This window comes from Ranitomeya variabilis, chromosome 3 (genome assembly GCF_051348905.1).
Source record: "Ranitomeya variabilis isolate aRanVar5 chromosome 3, aRanVar5.hap1, whole genome shotgun sequence".
Classification (NCBI taxonomy): domain Eukaryota; kingdom Metazoa; phylum Chordata; class Amphibia; order Anura; family Dendrobatidae; genus Ranitomeya; species Ranitomeya variabilis.
In genome coordinates, this window is record NC_135234.1 from 565,090 (window position 1) to 592,500 (window position 27,411).

At 47.2% G+C, this 27,411-nt stretch overlaps 1 protein-coding gene across 5 annotated transcripts in view; it reads right to left on the minus strand.

Annotated features, from left to right (window-relative positions):
• The window catches only part of RECQL4 (RecQ like helicase 4), a 227,312-nt gene that overhangs the window by 136,518 nt on the left and 63,383 nt on the right, over positions 1-27,411 (minus strand). For all 5 annotated transcript variants that reach the window (XM_077293510.1, XM_077293509.1, XM_077293511.1 and 2 more), the window contains 2 exons: positions 10,886-11,029; positions 10,697-10,789 (listed from right to left, as the gene is read on the minus strand). In XM_077293510.1, coding sequence (XP_077149625.1) covers positions 10,697-10,789; positions 10,886-11,029 — 237 coding nt within the window. The remainder of the gene's footprint in view (positions 1-10,696; positions 10,790-10,885; positions 11,030-27,411) is intronic.

Genomic DNA, 27,411 nt, shown 5'->3' on the forward strand with positions numbered 1-27,411 from the left:
TCTCGTGTTTCCATGTGCAAATGAGAATAATGATGATCCCTCTACCCTGTGACATCCTTTCAAATATTTTTAGACAGCTAGTAAGTTTCCTCTTAGCCTTCTTTTTTGCAAGATAAACATTCCCAGATCCTTTACCCGTTTCTCGTATGACATACTTTGCAGATTTTCAATGTCTTTTTTAAAATGTGACGCCCAGAACTGGACACAGTATTCCAGATGACACCTGACCAAGGAGGAGTAAAGGGGGAGAATTATTTCACGTGATCTAGACTCTATGCTTCTCTTTATACATCCTAGAACTGTGTTTGCCTTTTTTGCCGCTGCATCACACTGTTGACTCATGTGCTGTCTGTGATCTATTAGTATACCCCAGTCTTTTTCACAGTTGCTGTCACTTAGTCCTATTCCTCCCATTCTATAGATGTAATTTTCATTTTTCTTACAAAGATGTAGAATCTTGCATTTCTCACTGTTAAATACCATTTTATTAGTCGCTGCCCATTGTTCAAGCTTATCTAGATCCTTCTGAATCCTTGTTCAACCCTAATATTTGGCCGCCCAACCTGGGGCCAGCAGAGGAGAGCCCTGAACCCTGAAAACCGGCGACTGGAACGGCTGGATGCACTGAGTACCCCGAACCTGGAGACTGATCAACTCCTTAACAGAACACGGTAAGTCTGCTGATTTTTATAATCTGTAGTCTTTACCTGTGTCCTTCGGGGTATCCTGTGCAGATTGCCTGACCGTGTCCGGTTTTCTTGGTATCTGTAAGACGGCAGAAGGGTCTCTCCGCTGCTGGTCATTTAATTGCAAGAACCGTCACATGTTTTAGTTGCCTACTGCCTGTTACATGTTGTGAAGAGGGGAGATGACTGATAGTGAAGAGAAGTATTGTGTAAGGACAGTCAAAGCAGGTTTCTAAGAAAAAAAAGCAAGTGTTTACAGAGGGCTAGAGGCAAGTGATAAAACGGGAAAAACAGGTTTTTACACTGGTAGTTAGGAGAAGCATTGTGTTTGGAACAGGACAGGTTTCTAGGAAAGAATAAGCAAGTGTAGAAAAAAAAAAATAATTTTTGTCTGTGGTATACGGTTGTCGCCTGTGATAAGATTTTCAGTTCTGTACAAGAGAGACTAGGACCTGGAGTGAATTGACTCGGCCTAGGAAGGCCCGGTAAAGCTTGGAGCAAATTGGCTCAGTTCGGGCATAATAAATTGTGTAGCGGCTCATTGAAACTTGGAGCGAATTGGCTCAGTTCGAGCCAATTAAATTTATAGTTTTTCTTTTTTTTTGCCCCGTGACATCGAGTGAGTTGACTCTGCACGGGGACCGGTAAGTTAGGGAGCAATTTGACAAAGTAGGGAATAATTGGTTTGTAAAGTACGGAGCACGGAAGTCAGACAGGGACCATGTGACAAGAAGCAATAGGAACTGAGTACTGCAGACTCAGTTCCCTTTAGAATCTCAGGTTTGAGTCATCTCCCCCGTCTTATTGTTTGTTTGGTGTTTGTTATCTTGATAGATAGATATATATATACTGTATATCTATAGAAAGATGGAGAAATTAATGCAGTTCTGCCGTATAGGCACTAAGCCAAATTCAGATGGCAGGATAGACTCATGCACATTAGTAGCGACTCGTGAAGGGAAGAGTCATATTAAGCAATGTAAAAAGCTTATGAAGTTGTGTGGAATGCCGGAAGGGGGATGGTTACAGCCCCTGGAGTGTAAGCTTGTCTTGAAAGAAAGAAAAGGTATCCTAGAAGATAATGGATTGTTGTCTATTGCTAGGGCAGGAGAAAGAGTCTCTGAAAGTCTGTATATAAAAAAAAAAAAAAAAAAAAAAAAAGGAAAAATTGGAAATTGGGTAGAAGAGAAAAGGAATAGAAAGAATAGAGTTTTGAGTTGTGTATTACAAAACCATTTTGTTAATGGCGAATGTGTTAAATGTGATAGCAGCCAAAATGGTGGCCCAGAGCCAGGTGCTAAATGTAATGGCGGCCATTTTGTTAATGGCGAATGTGTTAAATGTGATAGCAGCCAAAATGGTGGCCCAGAGCCATGTGGTAAATGTAATGGCGGCCATTTTGTTAATGGCGAATGTGTTAAATGTGATAGCAGCCAAAATGGTGGCCCAGAGCCATGTGGTAAATGTAATGGCGGCCATTTTGTTAATGGCGAATGTGTTAAATGTGATAGCAGCCAAAATGGTGGCCCAGAGCCATGTGCTAAATGTGACGGCGGCCATTTTATTGGTGGTAAATATAATTCTGACGGCGGCCATCTTGTTGGTGGTAAATATAATTCTGACGGCAGCCATCTTGTTGGTGGTAAATATAATTCTGATGGCGGCCATCTTGTTGGTGGTAAATACAATTCTGATGGCGGCCATCTTGTTGGTGGTAAATATAATTCTGATGGCGGCCATCTTGTTGGTGGTAAATATAATTCTGATGGCGGCCATCTTGTTGGTGGTAAATATAATTCTGATGGCGGCCATCTTGTTGGTGGTAAATATAATTCTGATGGCGGCCATCTTGTTGTTGGTAAATATAATTCTGATGGCGGCCATCTTGTTGGTGGTAAATATAATTCTGATGGCGGCCATCTTGTTGGTGGTAAATATAATTCTGATGGCGGCCATCTTGTTGGTGGTAAATATAATTCTGATGGCGGCCATCTTGTTGGTGGTAAATATAATTCTGATGGCGGCCATCTTGTTGGTGGTAAATATAATTCTGATGGCGGCCATCTTGTTGGTGGTAAATATAATTCTGATGGCGGCCATTTCATGGATGGCAAATGTAATTCTGACGGCGGCCATGTTGTGGATGGCGAATGTGCTGCTCCTGGTGGTGAACATCTCAGATTAAGGCTACACGCCACATCACCAAATCCTTGTTACCCAGTAATGACCACTAACGGCCAATACTATATTCCTTCGGGAAGTGAACAGGCTTTACCCATGTTTCCTGTCTCAGTTGTTTCCAATGGGGCACCAACCCTTTCCCCTATCACTCCTGTTGTGAATCCAGCAGTCCTCCCACCTGGATCGTCCCCAGCACCTACCCTTTCTACTGTCACTTCCACTGCCAATTTAGCCGCACACCCACATGAGATGCTCCAAGCAGCGGCCTCTCCTCCCAATGCTTCCACAACAGCACTCTCACGCAGCCTACATAACCCTATACCCAGTACCTCACAGGCTGTCTCGCAGCCAAGCGCACACCTGTATGGGACGGTGGCGACTGTATCAAGGGGGGGCTCAATGTGGGAGGGGGATACTAATAGCACAGGAAGCACAAAGGGGAGGGAATGTTGGCAACCTATTTTTGAAAAAGAACTTCCTGAGGGACCCTTGTTAGTGGTGGGAAAGGGTGACATAACAACAATGGAGACAGACGCTATTGTTAATGCTACCAATTCTCGGTTAGAGCACAATGGAGGTGTAGCTAGAGCTATAGTGGAAGCAGGAGGGGCGACTATTCAAGCTGACAGTCATATCATTGTTGAGTCACGTGGTCAGATAGCTGTTGGGGACATAGCGGTGACTAAAGCTGGTAATCTTCCATGTAGAATGATCATACATGCTGTGACCCCTACTTATGACCCTATTCATCCAGACGTTAGTGCTCAACAACTTCGTGCAGCAATAACTCGCATTTTAGAGTATGCAAATATTAGTGAGCATATTGAGACCTTGACAATTCCCGCCATTGGTGTTGGCATTTTCGGTTTCCCTGTTCATGCATGTACAAGGGAAATTGTTGAAATTATAATAAACAAGTGTAGCCCCCCAAGCATTTGCTGCCTCTCTGAAATCAGGTTAATTAGTAATGAGGACAGGACTGTTAAAGCTTTTAAGACTGCCTGCATCACCTGGACCCCACACCATGATACTGGAGCTGCCCAAATAGGGCCCCTCATTCCAGGACTGTTACCTCCTCCTGCTCCTCATAAACAAGGGATTACATCTGTACTCGCGGTGCCATCTCTACTCCCGCCTCAGGTGCCACCACCAACAGTGCCAATGCTCATGTCTGAAGAGCCCACCATCTATGTCAAGTTTACACCCCAGCAAGCTGCTACTCTGTTGAACCAAGTTCTAGATCCAGAAAAACAGCCGATGCCTTTCTACAGGAGCATGACGAGACATGGGACTCTGGTGTTGAGTTCTGCCAAGAACCTAAGACAAGGGCCTCGGATGAGTTGGCTGACCTATCAATTATTATTGTTGCCAAAGGTTTCCAGATGCCTCAAAGCTGATGCAGCCATTGTACGATGACCTCAAGACGTCAGCGTTTCCACTATGTACTAAATCCGTGGAAGCTTTCTACGCTCTCAAACAGGCCATACAGTCTGCACCAGCTCTTGGAATCCCAAATTATCAACTACCTTTTTACTTGTTTGTCAGTGAAGTAGCAGGACATGCTTCCGGAGTCCTAGCACAAAAACATGGGGGAAGAACAAGACCAATCGGCTACTACTCTGCCCGCCTGGACTCTGTGTCTCAAGCTTCCCCAACTTGCCTCAGAGCTGTTCATGCTGCACATATGCTTCTGGACAAAACTTCTGATATCATCTGAGGACATCCAGTTCTCTTAATGGCTCCACACGACATAATTGCTATTGTTGGAACCTAAACATCTGTTGGTGCAGCATCATATGAGACTCCAATGTTTGCTCTTGGTTCCGGATAATGTCACTCTTGTCCGCTGCAGCATCTTCAAACTGTCCACGCTGCTTTCTCTTTCCAGGGGGGATGTGGATGATGATACTGATGCTCTCGGAGAAGATGCCTCTACACACTCAGAGGATTATGACTGTCTTGAACAAATGCATGAAGAAGTAGCCTCCCAGAAGAACGTGTCTGAAGACCCACTCCCACATGCTGACCTGACGTTCTTCACTGATGGTTCCAGATTTGCAGATGAAACTGGAAGATTCCATACGGGGTATGCCGTGGTTACACATGACCAGGTCATCTCAGCTGGATCGCTACCACCGCACATGTCTGCACAAGAAGCGGAACTTAAAGCTTTGACGTTGGCTTGTCAGGAAGCGACGGAGAAGGTGGTCAACATCTACACGGATTCAAGATACGCTTTTGGAGTGGCTCATGACTTCGGCAGTATCTGGGCAGCCAGAGGATACCTAACGTCCAGTGGAACTCCTGTAAAACATGCTGCTATCATACAAGAACTTGTGGCCGCTCTAGATCTACCTTTGGAGGTTGCAGTAATCAAGATCAAAGCTCACGGGAGATTGGATTCTCCAGAAGCAAGGGGGAATTTCTTTGCTGACAAAACAGCAAAAACCTATGCTGTGGATCCATTTAGGAAAGAGAAAGCAGCGGTGTACGTGTCACAAGACACTGAAGAAGGGACTAAAGCCTCTCTTATGAGGATTATCCATCTACATCAAGACAAGACATCAGATGATGAAAAGAAGTCATGGCAAGAAGGAGGAGCTAAAAAAGGATGAAGATGGAGTCTGGAGGGTGAACACAAAGGTCTACCCCGTAATCTGTACCCCTCAGTGACAGAATGGGCACACGTTATCACCCACAGAGGCAAGAATCAGATGAATGACCTAATTTGGAAGATTTATATGGCATCTGGGATCTCTACTGTCACCCAAAATTATTTCAAGTCCTGCCTTGTGTGTGCAGCATGCAATCCAGCACCGCCTCAGAAAGTTACTCAGAAACATTTGGCTAAACCACTTTATCCCTTTCAGAGGATTCAGATTGATCACATTCAAATGCCAAAAGTAGGGAAGTGCGAGTATGTACTGGTAGTGACTGACATGTTCTCAGGATGGCCCGAAGCCTATCCAGTAACCAACATGACTGCCAGAGTGACTGTTAAGAGACTGGTGACTGAAGTAGTCTGCAGATATGGGGTCCCAGAGGTAATTGAGAGTGACCAAGGACCTGCGTTCACTGCAGCACTGACTAAGGAACTATGGACATTGGTGGGAGCTGATTTGGGTTTACATACTCCATATCACCTACACAGCAGTGGGAAAGTAGAAACACTGAATGGCACCTTCAAAAATAAAATACTGAAAGCCAGTTAGGAGGTCAGACTTGGACAGACATTTTGCACGTTGCCTTATACTCAGTCAGAAACACTCCAAGGGGTCCCACTAAACTCACACCATACGAGATTCTTTTTGGGGGGGCCTCCAAGATTGGGTCAATATTTTCCACAACAGCTAGCCTTGGGAAGTGATACTCTTGTAAATTCTGTAATTGTTGTTAATTGTTGTTACTAAAGAACTGTCAGTAACACATGTACGAGTTTTATCATCCATTCCAGGTCCAGATTCCAGTGAAGGTACCCATGCTTTCTAACCTGGTGACTACATGCTGGTAAAGAAGTTCATCAGAAAAAAACATTCCTGGAGTCGAGATTTAAGGGTCCCTACCAAGTGCTCCTGACTACTCCTACTTCAGTCAGGATTGCTGAGCGCCTCCTGGATCCATCTCTCACATTGTAAACTTCTTAGACAGGTAGGGGCAGAGTAGGATCTGACCTGCTTGTCAAAGTCCAGCTACAAAGGGAGGTTTTCCATAAGGGAAAACTTGTCTCAAACTGGTGAAAACTCCAATTCCCCCTCCCGGGCAAGACGGTCAGATCTAGGATGTGTACAACAGGGTTAGTCGCATGTGTATTTTATGTAACCATGGAGATGGGAGATTGGAGAGTAATAGATCCAGCAGGTTGGGAAGTCCCGAGGACACTGGTAACGCGCTCCGATATACCTCCTCAGTATACCCATAATCGGTCACACATTCTCTGGTGTCTATAGCATCCATATTGTCATGAAGCCTCTGATGTCATAATAACACTTAACATCGATGGGTTAGGGAACCACGGTGGGATCAAGATAAAAGAAAAGGTTAATAAAGTATTTAGGGGGGACTGTTGAGGAGAGCCATAAGATCAAATACTTAATTAACCTCAACACATAAGGTAATTGAGGGAAGCAACCTATAACATGTATTGTTTAACCTTACATAAGTTTTCCTCAGACAAAGTAAGACACTTAAGATGGCTGCCATCTCCTATACCAGAGCCATGTGCTCTGGTATCCAAGATGAACAATGAAGACACTGAAGATGGCCGCCATTTCCTGTATCAGCAGACCGTGTGGTCTGGTATCCAAGATGACGCCCACTCTGATGACCTCATGGATCTGCCCATGGACTTGCTCATGCCCAACCCACTAACCAATGGAATACATCCGATCACTCCCATTTTAGAGCTAACCGAGCCCCCTTACAGGAGATATATAACATTGTGTTTTCACTAATAAAAGCCCTTCTTGGAGCTGAGCCACACATTGATCAGGGAGAGTTACAGCTGACTGTGTCTGGTGTATTTCTTTAGTGCACATGATCAATATCCATTAGGCCAGGAGTAGGCAACTAGAGAATTGAACATTATTATTAATTGTTCAACCCTAATACTTTCTCAATCATCTGCTAATATAATCATTTTATCTTCAGTTCCGTTATCTAGATCATTTATAAAAAATGTTGAACAAGACTGGGGCCAGGACAGAGCCTTGTGGTACCCCACTTGAAAAACTTTTCCAATTGGATGTGCAACCATTTATGAGTACTCTGAGTACGATCACTGAGACAGTTATGAATCCACATAACCGTAGCCTTGTCAATCCCATACTTGGTTATTTTTTCAATAAGGATAGTATACGATTCTTTATCAAATGCTTTGCTGAAATTGAGATATACTATATCTACCGCATTTCCCTGATCCACCCAGTCAGTGATTCCATCATAGAAGGAAATTAGATTAATCTGGCATGTCTTATTTGCTACAAACCCTTGCTGACTCAGCGTATAAAGTAAGGACTTGTCCTTTTATATTGGTGGCTTATTCTTAAGATAGGTCATCAATATCTAATCAGTGGGAGAGCGACATCTGGCATCCTTGCCAATCAGCCGTCCTCCGATGCGAGTGACATTTAGCATCCCCGCCGATCAGCTGTCCTCCGATGCGCATGGGAGTGACACCTGGCAACCCCGCTGATCAGCCGTCCTCCAATGCATGTGGGAGCGACAGCTGGTATCCCCGCCGATCAACGGTCCTCCAATGTGAGTGGGAGTGACATCTGGCATCTCCACCGATCAGCTGTTTTCCGATGCAAGCGGGAGCGACATCTGTCTACCCTGACGATCAGCTGTCCTCCGATGCGAGTGACATTTAGCATCCCCGCCGATCAGCTGTCCTCCGATGCGCATGGGAGTGACACCTGGCAACCCCGCTGATCAGCCGCCCCCCAATGCACGTGGGAGCGACAGCTGGTATCCCCGCCGATTAACGGTCCTCCAATGCGAGTGGGAGTGACATCTGGCATCTCCACCGATCAGCTGTTCTCCGATGCACGTGGGAGTGACATCTGGCATCCCTGCCGATCACCTGTCCTGTGATGCGAGTGGGAGTGACATCTGGCATCTCCACCGATCAGCTGTTCTCCGATGCATGTGGGAGCGACATCTGTCATCCCTGACGATCAGCTGTCCTCCGATGCGCATGGGAGTGACACCTGGCAACCCCGCTGATCAGCCGTCCTCCAATGCACGTGGGAGCGACAGCTGTTATCCCCGCCGATCAACTGTCCTCCAATGCGAGTGGGAGTGACATCTGGCATCCCCGCCGATCAGCTGTCCTGTGATGCACATGGGAGTGACAACTGGCATCTCCACCGATCAGCTGTCCTCCGATGCATGTGGGAGCGACATCTGGAATCCCCGCCGATCAACTGTCCTCCAATGCAAGTGTGAGCTGTCCTCCAATGCTCTAGCATGCATGCCAGCCAGCACTCCTCCGATGCCTGTGGGGGCAACATTAGGCACACTTTGATCAGCTGCCCCGCGGTGCAGCCGCCCGTGATGCCACTTGGGGCACTGCGAACAGCTGATCAGACATTGATAACCCCTTCTGAATGTATTAACAGGTCATGTATCCAATGTACTTGACTGAAAATTGTATCAGACTGTGTTAATGGCACGTTATATGCTTTAATAAAAAATATGTGATTTTAAAAAAGATAACACCTTCTGAAGAATAGGCCACCAATGTTAATCCCGGACAACCCCTTTAACAAACAACTACTAATCGGACTAGTAATATAAAACGGAAACTGCCACTCTCCATCTCCTGCTTTATTGGGGTGGTTACTGAAAACTGAACTTGTCGTTCCTTCAGCATCCCACCACCCCGCTGGCTCTGAGCCCGAAGACCACCCACCAGCTGTGAGCCACATGTTCATTCTGCCAGACTAAGGGGGATGTCTTTAAGAACGATGGCTGTGGATAGCACTGCAGCCTTGCAGCGCTGGGGTCCTGGGTTCAAATCCCACCAAGGACAACATCTGCAAGGAGTTTGTATTTTCTCCCCATGTTTGCGTGGGTTTCCTCCAGGAACTCCGGTTTCCTCCCACATTCCAAAGACCTACTGATGGGGATTCTAGATTGTGGAGTCCCAATGCGGACAGCGATGATAATGTCTGTAAAGCGCTGTGGAATTAATGGAGCTATATAAGTGAGTAAAATAAATAAATACGAAAACATTCAGTGTCAACAAATTTCATAAGGACGAAGGACATTTTGGGGATGTCCATCCCAGTGACGCAAGAGGAATATTTCTGCTTCATCATTCTGTAGATCAGCAGCTTTTTATCCATTTCACATTAAGACCCATGGAGTTCTCTGAACAGGGACCACTTGTTCTTAACTCCAACTCCTCCATCTGCAAGGCCACTGCAGCCAGGAACCCACAGAAAAGCAGGGAAGGAGGCAGCCAAAACAGCCAGGAACCCACAGAGGAGGAGGAGCAGGAGACCACATAAGAGGGGAAGAGGAGGCGGCGGCAGAGGCCGCCGCTGCTAGAAACCCACAGAGGAGGGAGAGGAGGAAGCTGCCAGAAACCCACAGAAGAGGGGAAAGCAGAGGTGGCGGCTACATCTTGGAAACCACAGAAGAGAAAGCATCCAGGAACCCACAATATGGGGAGAAAAGGAGGCCACCGCCACAGCCAGGAACCCACAGTAGCAGAGGAATGAAAAAGGAGGCCACAACATCCAGTAACCCATAATGGCAGAGAAGAAGGAGGCCATTCCAGCCAGGAACTGCAAAAAGGGGAAAGAGGAGGCCGCTGCAGCGAGGAACTCACAGAGCAGAGAAGATGAGGAGGCCACTGCAACCAAGAACCAACAGGAACAGGGGGAGGAGGGGGAGGAAGCCGCCACAGCCAGGAATTCGCAAAGACGGGAGGAGGAGGCCGCTGCAGCCAGGAACCCACAGATGGGGGAAAGGCCACCATAGCCAGGAACCCACAAGGTGGGGGAAGAGGAGGAGGAACAGTAGCAGCTAGGAACCCAAAGAGATTGTGGGGTGTGGAGAAAGAAGGAGGCCGCTGTAGACAGGAACCCACAGTGATGTAGGGGGGTGTAGGCCGCAGCAGACAGAAACCCACACTGTTGGGGGGAGGAGGAGCCTGCTGTACCAAGGAACCCAAAGAAATGAGGGGAGGAGGAGGCCGCCGCAGCCAGGAACCCAAAGAAATGGGGGGGATGTGGAAGAGCCCGGTTTATGGTCCTGCTCTCTCCAGTGCTGCAGTCATGGTGTCTTAGCAAGAGGGAAAGTATTATGAGAAGAAGTTTTACCAGACAAGATCCTCATGATGGCTTTCTCCTGGCCTGGACGAAACGTGTCATATCCCAGCTCTCGGAGGGCACTGTACACCTCAGGAGGAGTGTCTGCATCATAGAAGAGGAGACTAAACATTAGATCATTGAAAGAAAACACAGACGATGAGGAGCCATCATGCCACCTTATCATGAGGATATTCTTACCATGGACGAGTCCAGATACTGTCGGCTCATACAGAGGCAGCATTGCCGGGGGAGGGGGAGATGGTACGAATGCTGGCCTCACAATGTTCGAGAAGATCTCAGGTTCTGGACCGGGGTCCAGAGTATCAATGGAAACATCTGGATCTGAAATAGTGGAAAGGTCACCAAATCACACACGACAACACATCAGTACGAGTCACCACACAATACACATGAGGAGGTGAGGGGTCCCCACATCAGTACAGGAGCAGTGACCACACATTACACATGAGGAGGTGAGGGGTCCACACATCAGTACAGGAGCAGTGACCACATTACACATGAGGAGGTGAGGGGTCCCCACATCAGTACAGAAGCAGTGACCACACATTACACATGATGAGGTGAGGGGTCCCCACATCAGTGCGGGAGCAGTGACCACATTACACATGATGAGGTGAGGGGTCTCCACATCAGTACAGGAGCAGTGACCACACATTACACATGAGGAGGTGAGGGGTCCACACATCAGTACAGAACCAGTGACCACACATTACACATGAGGAGGTGAGGGGTCCCCACATCAGTGCGGGAGCAGTGACCACATTACACATGATGAGGTGAGGGGTCTCCACATCAGTACAGGAGCAGTGACCACACATTACACATGAGGAGGTGAGGGGTCCCCACATCAGTACAGAACCAGTGACCACACATTACACATGAGGAGGTGAGGGGTCCCCACATCAGTACAGGAGCAGTGACCACACATTACACATGAGGTGAGGGGTCTCCACATCAGTACAGGAGCAGTGACCACACATTACACATGATGAGGTGAGGGGTCCTCACATCAGTACAGGAGCAGTGACCACACATTACACATGAGGAGGTGAGGGGTCCACACATCAGTACAGGAGCAGTGACCACACATTACACATGAGGAGGTGAGGGGTCCACACATCAGTACAGGAGCAGTGACCACACATTACACATGATGAGGTGAGGGGTCCTCACATCAGTACAGGAGCAGTGACCACACATTACACATGATGAGGTGAGGGGTCCCCACATCAGTACAGGAGCAGTGACCACACATTACACATGATGAGGTGAGGGGTCCTCACATCAGTACAGGAGCAGTGACCACACATTACACATGAGGAGGTGAGGGGTCCCCACATCAGTACAGGAGCAGTGACCACACATTACACATGATGAGGTGAGGGGTCCCCACATCAGTACAGGAGCAGTGACCACACATTACACATGAGGAGGTGAGGGGTCCACACATCAGTACAGAAGTAGTGACCACATTACACATGAGGAGGTGAGGGGTCCTCACATCAGTACAGGAGCAGTGACCACACATTACACACGAGGAGGTGAGGGGTCCCCACATCAGTACAGGAGCAGTGACCACATTACACATGACGAGGTGAGGGGTCCTCACATCAGTACAGAAGTAGTGACCACACATTACACATGAGGAGGTGAGGGGTCCTCACATCAGTACAGGAGCAGTGACCACACATTACACATGATGAGGTGAGGGGTCCTCACATCAGTACAGGAGCAGTGACCACACATTACACATGAGGAGGTGAGGGGTCCACACATCAGTACAGAAGCAGTGACCACATTACACATGATGAGGTGAGGGGTCCTCACATCAGTACAGGAGCAGTGACCACACATTACACATGAGGAGGTGAGGGGTCCACACATCAGTACAGGAGCAGTGACCACACATTACACATGAGGAGGTGAGGGGTCCCCACATCAGTACGAGAGCAGTGACCACACATTACACATGAGGAGGTGAGGGGTCCCCACATCAGTACGAGAGCAGTGACCACACATTACATATGATGAGGTGAGGGGTCCCCACATCAGTACGAGAGCAGTGACCACACATTACATATGATGAGGTGAGGGGTCCCCACATCAGTACAGGAGCAGTGACCACACATTACACATGATGAGGTGAGGGGTCCTCACATCAGTACAGGAGCAGTGACCACACATTACACATGATGAGGTGAGGGGTCCACACATCAGTACAGGAGCAGTGACCACACATTACACATGATGAGGTGAGGGGTCCTCACATCAGTACAGGAGCAGTGACCACACATTACACATGATGAGGTGAGGGGTCCCCACATCAGTACAGGAGCAGTGACCACACATTACACATGAGGAGGTGAGGGGTCCCCACATCAGTACGAGAGCAGTGACCACACATTACACATGACGAGGTGAGGGGTCCCCACATCAGTACAGGAGCAGTGACCACACATTACACATGAGGAGGTGAGGGGTCCCCACATCAGTACAGGAGCAGTGACCACACATTACACATGACGAGGGGAGGGGTCCCCACATCAGTACAGGAGCAGTGACCACACATTACACATGAGGAGGTGAGGAGTCCCCACATCAGTACAGGAGCAGTGACCACACATTACACATGAGGAGGTGAGGGGTCCTCACATCAGTACAGGAGCAGTGACCACATTACACATGAGGAGGTGAGGGGTCCTCACATCAGTACAGAAGCAGTGACCACATTACACATGATGAGGGGAGGGGTCCTCACATCAGTACAGGAGCAGTGACCACACATTACACATGATGAGGGGAGGGGTCCCCACATCAGTACAGAAGCAGTGACCACACATTACACATGAGGAGGTGAGGGGTCCTCACATCAGTACAGGAGCAGTGACCACACATTACACATGATGAGGTGAGGGGTCCACACATCAGTACAGGAGCAGTGACCACACATTACACATGAGGAGGTGAGGGGTCCCCACATCAGTACAGGAGCAGTGACCACATTACACATGATGAGGGGAGGGGTCCTCACATCAGTACAGGAGCAGTGACCACACATTACACATGACGAGGTGAGGGGTCCTCACATCAGTACAGGAGCAGTGACCACACATTACACATGAGGAGGTGAGGGGTCCACACATCAGTACAGGAGCAGTGACCACACATTACACATGATGAGGTGAGGGGTCCTCACATCAGTACAGGAGCAGTGACCACACATTACACATGATGAGGTGAGGGGTCCTCACATCAGTACAGGAGCAGTGACCACACATTACACATGATGAGGTGAGGGGTCCACACATCAGTACAGGAGCAGTGACCACACATTACACATGAGGAGGTGAGGGGTCCACACATCAGTACAGGAGCAGTGACCACACATTACACATGACGAGGTGAGGGGTCCTCACATCAGTACAGGAGCAGTGACCACACATTACACATGATGAGGTGAGGGGTCCTCACATCAGTACAGGAGCAGTGACCACACATTACACATGATGAGGTGAGGGGTCCACACATCAGTACAGGAGCAGTGACCACACATTACACATGAGGAGGTGAGGGGTCCACACATCAGTACAGGAGCAGTGACCACATTACACATGATGAGGTGAGGGGTCTCCACATCAGTACAGGAGCAGTGACCACACATTACACATGAGGAGGTGAGGGGTCCCCACATCAGTACAGGAGCAGTGACCACACATTACACATGATGAGGTGAGGGGTCCCCACATCAGTACAGGAGCAGTGACCACACATTACACATGAGGAGGTGAGGGGTCTCCACATCAGTACAGGAGCAGTGACCACACATTACACATGATGAGGGGAGGGGTCCACACATCAGTACAGGAGCAGTGACCACACATTACACATGAGGAGGTGAGGGGTCCTCACATCAGTACAGGAGCAGTGACCACACATTACTACAATCAACCCCACTACTTTACTGCCGGTCCCCAAGAAGGATGGCAGTGATGAGGATTATCTCCAACATGATTGTTCCCAACTTCTGACTGAAGAAAAAGAAACTCCGCCAAATGTCAGTGAGCATCCACTTCCAAATCCCGATCTGGTGTAATACACAGATGGTTCAAGATATGTTGATGAGTTTGTCAGATTCCACACCGGATACGCTGTTACTACGGAAGATACTGTAGTGCACGGAGCTGCACTCCCTCCCTCACTGTCAGCACAAGAAGTAGAACTTCAGGCTCTGTCTACTGCATGTGTTCTGGCCAAAGACAGGTGGGCTAATATATACACGGACTCACGGTATGCATTTGGTATTGCTCATGATTTGGGGGCACTATGGGCCAATCGAGGGTTTATTACTACTGCCGAAACCCCAGTGAAGAATGCTGAAGCTGTTAAAACCCTCATGGATTCGATTAAATTATCTACCCAGGTGGCCATTATCAAAGTTAAGGCGCATGGTCCTAGGAACAGTCCACAGACTGTTGGTAACGCCTTTGCAGATATGCAAGCAAAAGCCGCTGCTCTTCTGCCCGTTGAACTAACCATACTAACTATGGTGACCACACGCTCTCAGCGTAAACAGTTACAAGAAGCACTGACTCTACAGGAACCTGATGATCCATGACAGACTGAAGTCTTCTGCAAAACTGCTTAATGACGATGCAGAGAATGTCTCCAAAGAAAGTGAAGCAGTGGAAGGCTGATGGAGCACGTATGGACAATGGTCTCTGGAAAAAGGACCAACTTGTGTGTCTCCCTAAGCGGATGTACCCTGCTATTGCCACGTGGGCACATGGACCCATACATCAAGGAAAAAAACAGGCCCTAGCCCTGGTACAAAAATTCTACTGGGCTCCAGATATTTCTACATTCCTGACAGTGCTTAACCATGCATGTAATGTCTGTCAGACCTGCAATCCCGGTCAACTTCAATGTGTACCCCCGAAGCACCTTGCTAAGCCCGACTATCCTTTCCAAAGGCTCCAGGTGGACCATATCACGTTGCCCAAGTCTGGAAGGTATGAATATTGTCTGGTGGTTGTCGACATGTTCTGCATTCCCCATTACCAATATGACTGCAAAGACCACAGCGAAGAAACTGGTGATGGAAGTCATATGCAGATATGGTGTTCCAGAAGTCGTTGAAAGTGACCAAGGCCCGGCCTTTTCTTCTCATGTGTATCAGGAGGTTCTGACAATGCTTAGATCAACACTGTAGCCCTCCATACTCTGTACCATCCACAATCCAGTGGGAAAGTTGAGAGGCTGAACGGCACACTGAAGGGACAATTGACCAAAATGATGCAGGAGACTACGGCTCCATGGCCAGGGCTCCTACCCATTGTACTGTACCACATTCGTACTACCCCTATTGCAAAACATGGCCTGTCCCCATATGAGATATTGTTTGGTGCCAGGCCCCCAGTTGCAAATTTCCAGCCTCAGCAGTTATCAGAAGAAACTGACCGTGCTGTTCAATATGTTATTCAGCTTAGTAAAAATCTTGCTAACACCCATGTTTTAGTTACTTCTTCTCTTCCAGATTCAGCAGAAACCGACACTTGTCACAACTTGAAGCCTGGTGATTTTGTGGTCGTGAAAAGGCATGTCAGAAAACACTTACTAGAACCCTTGTATGACGGTCCCTATCAAGTCCTCCTCATTACTCTTATGTCAGCAAAGCTGGAAGGAAGGCCGATGTGGATCCACGCATCGCGATGCAAGCTGGTTAAACAAGCCAATAGCAAATAAGGGGGCATAATGTTTTGGTTTTTCGCATTTTCCATATTACTATTGGTAACCGCATGGGACAGCCCAAATTCCCCAACATCCTTGAATAATAAGCTTATACAACATCATGAAAGATTACTGAGAGATTTGTTGGATAATTCCCTGTCTCTGGCAGACTGTTGGATCTGCACGTATTCACCAGTGTCAGCCACGAGCATCCCCTTTTTGGCTATCCCGGTCCCACCTGAGGAGTTATTTGCTTGGACTAACTGTTCTGACACATTCGCTATCAATGCCACAGATAATGCTAAGTTATGGACTACTACTGTCGGTATACCTATTGTGGGATGGGTGGGGTACCCTTGGTGTCAAGGTAACCTTTCAGGAAGCGGTACACACCTTCAATATTTTGCCTATAAAGGAGCGACTTGGGTACCTAAGAATAGGACTAGTCTAACCAATCTAGGGCAAGTTCCAACGTATGGTTTACAAATTAGTTTTGATGTGACTTAACACTCTACTGATGCCTTCAAACCAATATTGTTAGAAAGAATGATACATAATAATAATCTTTATTTTTATATAGCGCTAACATATTTCGCAGCGCTTTACAGTTTTTGCACACATTATCAACACTGTCCCCGACGGGGCTCACAATCTAAATTCCCTATCAGTATGTCCTTTTTTTTTGAATGTGGGAGGAAACCAGAGTGCCCGGAGAAAACCCACGCAAACACGGAGAGAACATACAAACTCTTTGCAGATGTTGTCCTTGGTGGGGTTTGAACCCAGGACTCCAGCGCTGCAAGGCTGCTGTGCTATCCACTGCGCCACCGTGCTGCCCATGCTAATACATCATGGAAATTTTCTAGTCTGTTTTTACAAGGTTCTAAAGACATCTGCGCTAGTATTCCTAGCAATAAACCTTGTAATGAGTCCTCTGGATATGTGCCAGGAACCCCCATTTGTGGGAATCATGATGTAGGTTATTGTAGTCCTTTGGGACAGTCTCCAACCTGGTGTATGCTTCAGAATGTGTCTGCATTCATAAACTTCCTCCATAGATTGGTACTGCAACATTCAGCCTTATGGGATTTACCTGTTGATATTAGGGTTGAGCAAAACGGATAGAACAATTTCAAAAGTCGCCGAACGGCGACCTTCGCGCCAAAGTCGCGTTTCGTATGACGCTTTCAGCGCCTTTTCTCAGCCAATGGAGGAGGACGCAGAGTGTGGGCAGCGTGATGACATAGGTCTCGGTCCCCACCATCTTAGAGAAGGGCATGGCAGTGATTGGCTTGCTTTCTGCGGCATCACAGGGGCTATAAAGGGGCGTTCCCGCCGACCGCCATCTTACTGCTGCCGATCTGAGCATAGGCAGAGATTGCTGTCGCTTCGTCAGAAGAAGGGATATAGTTAGGGAGGGAAGATTAACCCCCAAACCGCTTGTGCTGTAGCGATTTCCACTGTCCAACACCACCTTTTCTTTGCAGGGACAGTGGAGGCTAGATTTCTCTTCATCAGCTCTGTAGCTTATTGGGCTGCCCTAGAAGGCTCCCTGATAGCTGCGTTGCTGTGTGTACGCCGCTGTGCAAACCAACTGCTTTTTTCAAAGCACAAATCCTGCTGCTCCTTCCTTTCTGCACAGCTATCTTGTTTGTTTGTCCACACTTTTGTGTGCAGCAGTCCCTTGTATTGCTGCCTGCCATACTTTTCAGAGATTATTGTTGGGAGATAGTAATTGTAGTACAGTCCCTTTTTTTTTTTTTTTTTTTTTTATATATATCTTCAAGCCACTTTCTGCCCCTGAAACTGTGTAGTGTAAAACAGTGGGCCACTTTTGGGCGACGGCACTGGCACAGGGTCCCTCATAGTACAATGAAGTGTCTCTGGCGGTGGTGGTGCACACCCAACGTCAGACACACCGTCGTAACATAAGGGGCCCTGGGCCAGTACCGCTGCCCACGAGAGAGTGTCCCCCCCCCAGCTCAAACAGTGCTCTACCACTTGCAAAATTACCTCTCACTGCTCCACCACTGTTTAGTCTGTGCTGTTAAATCCTTCAATGGCACTGCCAATACCAATTTCTTGACATGATTGATGCTAGTTAAAATATTCAGGGGCCCTATCCTACATGTACACCAGTTAATACTTTGCGCCAACTACCACGCAAGTCAGCAGAAGAGCCCACCCCTGTACGTAGGTATGCCACCAGTTTTTTTGTTAAATTTTTTTGGCCAGACATTAACCTCACTTTATTATTTTGGCCTACTAACTGTGTCAGACACTCCTTACAGTTGTCCTCCAATGAACAAAGCTAGGCCGCCTGCGTACTCCTGTAACCGATTTTTAACTGCATTTTGCCTATTCCTTTTTTGGCCCTACTAACTGTGTCTGCCCCTCGGAGCAATCGTCCTCCGCTGACCACACCAATGCTGGCTGTGTACCCCTGTAGCCTAATTTAAACTGCATAGAGCCAGCTTTTTTATTTTAGGCCTAGGAAGTCTGTCTGCGGTCCCTCCTTGCAATCGTCCTCCGCTGACCACACCAATGCTGGCTGTGTACCCCTGTAGCCTAATTTAAACTGCATAGAGCCAGCTTTATTATTTTAGGCATAGGAAGTCTGTCTGCGGTCCCTCCTTGCAATCGTCCTCCGCTGACCACACCAATGCTGCCTGTGTACCCCTGTAACCTATTTTAAACTGCATAGAGCCTACTTTCTATTGTAGGCCTACTACCTGTGTCTGTCTCAGCCAGTCCACTCCTTACAGTTGTCTTCCACTGAACAAAGCTATGCCGCCTGTGTACTCCTGTTACTAATTTTGAACTGCATTTAGCCTACTTACTTATTTGTGCCTAGTAACTGTGTAAGACTCTCTTAACAGTTGTTCTCCCACGCTGACACAAGCTAGGCCGCCTGGTTAGTCCTGCTAGCAGTTTTGAACTGCATTTAGCCACCTTTCTTTATTGTAGGCCTCTGTCTGTATGTCTGTCTGCACCACACATTACACTTACAACTGTCCCCCGCTGTAAAAAGCTAGGCGGCCTGTGTACACCTCATACCAATTTAGAACATCATTTAGCCAACTTACTTATTTGGGCCTAGTAACTGTGTCAGACTCTCACAACAGTTGTCCTCCACCGCTGAACCCAGCTATGCCACCTGTGTACTCCTTTTACCAATTTTGAACTGAATATAGCCTTCCTTTTTATTTTAGGCCTACTTAGTGTGTCAGAGCCACTAATTACACATGCCCTCCTCCGCTGAACCATGCTATTCTGTCGGTGTACTCCACTTACCAATTTTGAACTGCATCTTGCCTAATTACTTATTTAGGCCTACTTATTGTGTCTGTCTCCCATTACAGTTGCCCTCCACTGAATAAAGCTGAGCTTCAATCTTCAGGCTTTCGGCCTATATTATCAGATATTAAACTTCATTTGGCCTACTTGTCTGGTTGGGCCCTACTAACGGTGTCTGCCGCTCCTGGGTTTTCTCCTGTTTGGTTTTCCTGAGCTTCAATCTTCAGGCTTTCGGCCTACATTTTAAATATTGCACTGCATTTGGGCTACTAGTTTGGGTGGGCCTAGTAACGGTGTCTGCCGCACCTTGGTGTTGTCCTGTGTTGGTTTTCCTGAGCTTCAATCTTCAGGCTTTCGGCCTACATTTTAAATATTAAACTGCATTTGGCCAACTCGTTTGGTTGGGCCCTAGTAACGGTGTCTGCTGCCCCTCGCTTGTCTCCTCCACTGAATAAAGCTGAGCTTCAATCTTCAGGCTCTCATTAAGTAGTTGTTGTTAATATAACACTGCAGTTGGCCTACTAGTGTGGTGGGGGCCTACTAACGGTGTCTGCCGCTCCAAGGTGTTCTCCAGGTTTACTTGCCTGAGCTTCAATCTTCAGGCTCTCATTAAGTAGTTGTTGTTAATATAACAGTGCAGTTGGCCTACTATTTTGGTTGGGGCCTACTAACGGTTTCTGCAGCTCCAAGGTGTTCTCCAGGTTTACTTGCCTAAGCTTCAATCTTCAGGCTCTCATTAAGTAGTTGTTGTTAATATGTGTGCTTGGGGCCTACTAACGGTGTCTGCCGCTCCAAGGTGTTCTCCAGGTTTACTTGCCTGAGCTTCAATCTTCAGGCTCTCATTAAGTAGTTGTTGTTAATATGTGTGGTTGGGGCCTACTAACGGTGTCTGCCGCTCCAAGGTGTTCTCCAGGTTTACTTGCCTGAGCTTCAATCTTCAGGCTCTCATTAAGTAGTTGTTGTTAATATGTGTGGTTGGGGCCTACTAACAGTGTCTGCCGCTCCAAGGTGTTCTCCAGGTTTAAATGCCTGAGCTTCAATCTTCAGGCTCTCATTAAGTAGTTGTTGTTAATATAACAGTGCAGTTGGCCTACTATTTTGGTTGGGGCCTACAAACTGTGTCTGCCGCTCCAAGGTGTTCTCCAGGTTTACTTGCCTGAGCTTCAATCTTCAGGCTCTCATTAAGTAGTTGTTGTTAATATGTGTGGTTGGGGCCTACTAACGGTGTCTGCCGCTCCAAGGTGTTCTCCAGGTTTACTTGCCTGAGCTTCAATCTTCAGGCTCTCATTAAGTAGTTGTTGTTAATATAACAGTGCAGTTGGCCTACTAGTGTGGTGGGGGCCTACTAACGGTTTCTGCAGCTCCAAGGTGTTCTCCAGGTTTAAATGCCTGAGCTTCAATCTTCAGGCTCTCATTAAGTAGTTGTTGTTAATATGTGTGGTTGGGGCCTAATAACGGTGTCTGCCGCTCCAAGGTGTTCTCCAGGTTTACTTGCCTGAGCTTCAATCTTCAGGCTCTCATTAAGTAGTTGTTGTTAATATGTGTGGTTGGGGCCTACTAACGGTGTCTGCCGCTCCAAGGTGTTCTCCAGGTTTACTTGCCTGAGCTTCAATCTTCAGGCTCTCATTAAGTAGTTGTTGTTAATATGTGTGGTTGGGGCCTACTAACGGTGTCTGCCGCTCCAAGGTGTTCTCCAGGTTTACTTGCCTGAGCTTCAATCTTCAGGCTCTCATTAAGTAGTTGTTGTTAATATAACAGTGCAGTTGGCCTACTATTTTGGTTGGGGCCTACTAACGGTTTCTGCAGCTCCAAGGTGTTCTCCAGGTTTAAATGCCTGAGCTTCAATCTTCAGGCTCTCATTAAGTAGTTGTTGTAAATATGTGTGGTTGGGGCCTACTAACGGTGTCTGCCGCTCCAAGGTGTTCTCCAGGTTTACTTGCCTGAGCTTCAATCTTCAGGCTCTCATTAAGTAGTTGTTGTTAATATAACACTGCAGTTGGCCTACTAGAGTGGTTTGGGCCTACTAACGGTGTCTGCCGCTCCAAGGTGTTCTCCAGGTTTACTTGCCTGAGCTTCAATCTTCAGGCTCTCATTAAGTAGTTGTTGTTAATATAACACTGCAGTTGGCCTACTAGTGTGGTGGGGGCCTACTAACGGTTTCTGCAGCTCCAAGGTGTTCTCCAGGTTTACTTGCCTGAGCTTCAATCTTCAGGCTCTCATTAAGTAGTTGTTGTTAATATGTGTGGTTGGGGCCTACTAACGGTGTCTGCCGCTCCAAGGTGTTCTCCAGGTTTACTTGCCTGAGCTTCAATCTTCAGGCTCTCATTAAGTAGTTGTTGTTAATATGTGTGGTTGGGGCCTACTAACAGTGTCTGCCGCTCCAAGGTGTTCTCCAGGTTTAAATGCCTGAGCTTCAATCTTCAGGCTCTCATTAAGTAGTTGTTGTTAATATAACAGTGCAGTTGGCCTACTATTTTGGTTGGGGCCTACAAACTGTGTCTGCCGCTCCAAGGTGTTCTCCAGGTTTACTTGCCTGAGCTTCAATCTTCAGGCTCTCATTAAGTAGTTGTTGTTAATATGTGTGGTTGGGGCCTACTAACGGTGTCTGCCGCTCCAAGGTGTTCTCCAGGTTTACTTGCCTGAGCTTCAATCTTCAGGCTCTCATTAAGTAGTTGTTGTTAATATAACAGTGCAGTTGGCCTACTAGTGTGGTGGGGGCCTACTAACGGTTTCTGCAGCTCCAAGGTGTTCTCCAGGTTTAAATGCCTGAGCTTCAATCTTCAGGCTCTCATTAAGTAGTTGTTGTTAATATGTGTGGTTGGGGCCTAATAACGGTGTCTGCCGCTCCAAGGTGTTCTCCAGGTTTACTTGCCTGAGCTTCAATCTTCAGGCTCTCATTAAGTAGTTGTTGTTAATATGTGTGGTTGCGGCCTACTAACGGTGTCTGCCGCTCCAAGGTGTTCTCCAGGTTTAAATGCCTGAGCTTCAATCTTCAGGCTCTCATTAAGTAGTTGTTGTTAATATGTGTGGTTGGGGCCTACTAACGGTGTCTGCCGCTCCAAGGTGTTCTCCAGGTTTACTTGCCTGAGCTTCAATCTTCAGGCTCTCATTAAGTAGTTGTTGTTAATATAACACTGCAGTTGGCCTACTAGAGTGGTTTGGGCCTACTAACGGTGTCTGCCGCTCCAAGGTGTTCTCCAGGTTTACTTGCCTGAGCTTCAATCTTCAGGCTCTCATTAAGTAGTTGTTGTTAATATAACACTGCAGTTGGCCTACTAGTGTGGTTTGGGCCTACTAACGGTGTCTGCCGCTCCAAGGTGTTCTCCAGGTTTACTTGCCTGAGCTTCAATCTTCAGGCTCTCATTAAGTAGATGTTGTTAATATAACAGTGCAGTTGGCCTACTATTTTGGTTGGGGCCTACAAACTGTGTCTGCCGCTCCAAGGTGTTCTCCAGGTTTACTTGCCTGAGCTTCAATCTTCAGGCTCTCATTAAGTAGTTGTTGTTAATATGTGTGGTTGGGGCCTACTAACGGTGTCTGCCGCTCCAAGGTGTTCTCCAGGTTTACTTGCCTGAGCTTCAATCTTCAGGCTCTCATTAAGTAGTTGTTGTTAATATAACAGTGCAGTTGGCCTACTAGTGTGGTGGGGGCCTACTAACGGTTTCTGCAGCTCCAAGGTGTTCTCCAGGTTTAAATGCCTGAGCTTCAATCTTCAGGCTCTCATTAAGTAGTTGTTGTTAATATGTGTGGTTGGGGCCTAATAACGGTGTCTGCCGCTCCAAGGTGTTCTCCAGGTTTACTTGCCTGAGCTTCAATCTTCAGGCTCTCATTAAGTAGTTGTTGTTAATATGTGTGGTTGCGGCCTACTAACGGTGTCTGCCGCTCCAAGGTGTTCTCCAGGTTTAAATGCCTGAGCTTCAATCTTCAGGCTCTCATTAAGTAGTTGTTGTTAATATGTGTGGTTGGGGCCTACTAACGGTGTCTGCCGCTCCAAGGTGTTCTCCAGGTTTACTTGCCTGAGCTTCAATCTTCAGGCTCTCATTAAGTAGTTGTTGTTAATATAACACTGCAGTTGGCCTACTAGAGTGGTTTGGGCCTACTAACGGTGTCTGCCGCTCCAAGGTGTTCTCCAGGTTTACTTGCCTGAGCTTCAATCTTCAGGCTCTCATTAAGTAGTTGTTGTTAATATAACACTGCAGTTGGCCTACTAGTGTGGTTTGGGCCTACTAACGGTGTCTGCCGCTCCAAGGTGTTCTCCAGGTTTACTTGCCTGAGCTTCAATCTTCAGGCTCTCATTAAGTAGATGTTGTTAATATAACAGTGCAGTTGGCCTACTATTTTGGTTGGGGCCTAATATCTGTGTCTGCCGCTCTAAGGTGTTCTCCAGGTTTACTTGCTAGAGCTTCAATCTTCAGGCTTTTGGCCTATATTTGAAATATGAAACTGGATTTGGGATACTAGTTGGATTGGGCCTACTAACAGTGTCTGCCGCTCCCTGGTGTTGTCCTCCACTGAACAAAGCTGAGATTCAATCTTCAGGCTCTCATTAAATAGTTGGTAAGATAACACTGCATTTGGCCTACTACGTTGGTTGGGCCTAGTAACAGTGTCTGCCGCACCTTGGTGTTGTCCTGTGTTATTTTCCGAAGCTTTAATCTTCAGGCTTTCGGCCTATATTTGTAATATTAAACTGCATTGGGCCTACTAGTGTGGTTGGGCCCTTAAAACGGTGTCTGCCGCTCCTGGGTTTTCTCCTGTTTTGTTTTCCCGAGCTTCAATGTTCTGGCTTTTGGCCTACATTTTAAATATTAAACTGCATTTGGCCTACTACTTTGGTTGGGCCTAGTAACGATGTCTGCCGCACCCTGGTGTTCTCCTGTGTTATTTTCCGGAGCTTCAATCTTCAGGCTTTTGGCCTATATTTGTAATATTAAACTGCATTGGGCCTACTAGTGTGGTTTGGCCCTTAAAACGGTGTGTGCCGCTCCTGGGTTTTCTACTCCACTGAACAAAGCAATGCCGCCTGGTTAGTCCTGTTACCAATTTTGAACTGCATTTAGCCCATTTTATTATTTGGGCCTATATCTGTGTTTCCTCCTCATCCTGCCCATTGCCCAGCCAGTGCTAGATGAGTCTTGTGGTACATTGACCCAGACCACTACATTCCCCTTGCACGCTACACAGCCACAATCTGACCCTGCTGAAAGTCAGGTTCCCCTTCCCGCATACTATACCACCTTACACGGGGACAAAGAGGAAGGTGCAGATGAAAGTGCAGGTTCCTTCATCAGGTGGGGGGGGCATACTCGTTGGCGACGTCACTGGCACAGGGCCCCTCAGAGTACGCAAAAGTGTCGCTGCCGGTGGGAGGCGCCCCCGCCGTGCAAACACACCGCCGTACTTTGAGGGGCCCTGTGCCAGTGCCAATGCGAACGAGTGGGCCCCCCCTGCTTGCTCAGGATCACAGCACTTGCAAACTTGAAACTCTCACTGCTCCACCGCCGTGACGTAGTCCACGTTTCCTGGGCCCACTGAAAACTTGAACCAGCCCTACCCCCTACAACTTTAGCCAAATGACCCCCAATTTCCAATGCCTAACTATTATTATAAAGTAAATTAAGATTGACAAGCTTCAGTAACAAGAATGGATGTTTTTACCATTACAATGGGCACTGTAGGTGTTTTCCTGGCCTCCACTCACTGCCGACTATGCTTCCCCATTGACTTGCATTGGGTTTCGTGTTTCGGTCGATCCCCGACTTTTGGCGATAATCGGACGATTACACTCGACTCGACTTTGGACAAAGTCGGGTTTCGCGAAACCCGACTCGATCCTAAAAAAGTAAAGTCGCTCAACCCTAGTTGATATGTTCTGGGTGTGTGGAGACAATGCTTATAAATGGTTGCCAGTAGGGGTAAAGGGTACTTGTACTCTAGGTCGATTGACCCCGGCCACCTTTGTCCTCTCAAATAAACAGTTGGATACACAGGCTAAACCCAAGCATACATTCTATAAAAGAGCTGCAGATAACTCACCCCGCCCTTCGGGGAGACCACATGTAGTACAGATGGGTATAGCCAATAAAATTGTCAGTTCTATTTTCATTTACCCTATGATTACACAAATGTGGGATAAATTGGTTAGGGTCACAGACTATCTAGATCAGTGATTTTCAACCTTTTTTGAGCCGCGGCACACTTTTTATACTTAAAAAATCCCGGGGCACACCACCAACCAAAATGGCACAAAATGACACTAAAACAGTACATATTCTACATATAGTTAATAATATAGATTCTACATGTATTTATACTCACTCAGTGTGAAACCTGGGCCTGTTTCGATAAACACAAAAGGGATATCCTGGCAGGAATGGTGGAAAGACACACACAAAGCTCTTCCTCAACAGTTCTCAGTCTCTCCCTGTTTTTAGTTTTTATCGCAGTCAAGCTTGAGAAGCCCAGCTCACATAGATATGTGGTCGAAAATGGGAGCAATGTCAAAATAGCTTTGTTGGCCAGAATGGGGAACTCCTTGGAGTGGTACTGTGCAGTGTATATATACAGAGGAGAGGTACTGTGCGGTGTATATATACAGGGGAGAGGTACTGTGCTGTGTATATATACAGGGGAGAGGTGCTGTGCAGTGTATATATACAGGAGGAGAGGTACTGTGTGGTATATATACAGGGGAGAGGTACTGTGCGGTGTATATATACAGGAGGAGAGGTACTGTGCAGTGTATATATACAGGAGGACTGGTACTGTGCAGTGTATATATACAGGGGAGAGGTACTGTGCAGTGTATATATACAGGACAGGAGGAGAGGTACTGTGCAGTGTATATATACAGGACAGGAGGTGTGGTACTGTGCAGTGTATATACAGGACAGGAAGAGTGGTACTGTGCAGTGTATATATACAGGACAGGAGGTGTGGTACTGTGCAGTGTATATACAGGACAGGAAGAGTGGTACTGTGCAGTGTATATATACAGGGCAGGAGGAGTGGTACTGTGCAGTGTATATATACAGGACAGGAGGAGTGGTACTGTGCAGTGTATATATACAGGACAGGAGGAGTGGTACTGTGCTGTGTATATATACAGGAGGAGTGGTACTGTGCAGTGTATATATACAGGAGTGGTACTGTGCAGTGTATATATACAGGAGGAGTAGTACTGTGCAGTGTATATATACAGGAGTGGTACTGTGCAGTGTATATATACAGGACAGGAGGAGTGGTACTGTGCGGTGTATATATACAGGAGGAGAGGTACTGTGCAGTGTATATATACAGGACAGGAGGAGTGGTACTGTGCAGTGTATATATACAGGACAGGAGGAGTGGTACTGTGCAGTGTATATATACAGGACAGGAGGAGTGGTACTGTGCAGTGTATATATACAGGACAGGAGGAGTGGTACTGTGCAGTGTATATATACAGAAGGAGTGGTACTGTGCAGTGTATATATACAGGAGGAGTGGTACTGTGCAGTGTATATATACAGGAGGAGTGGTACTGTGCAGTGTATATATACAGGAGGAGAGGTACTGTGCAGTGTATATATACAGGAGGAGTGGTACTGTGCAGTGTATATATACAGGAGGAGTGGTACTGTGCAGTGTATATATACAGGAGGAGTGGTACTGTGCAGTGTATATATACACAGGAGGAG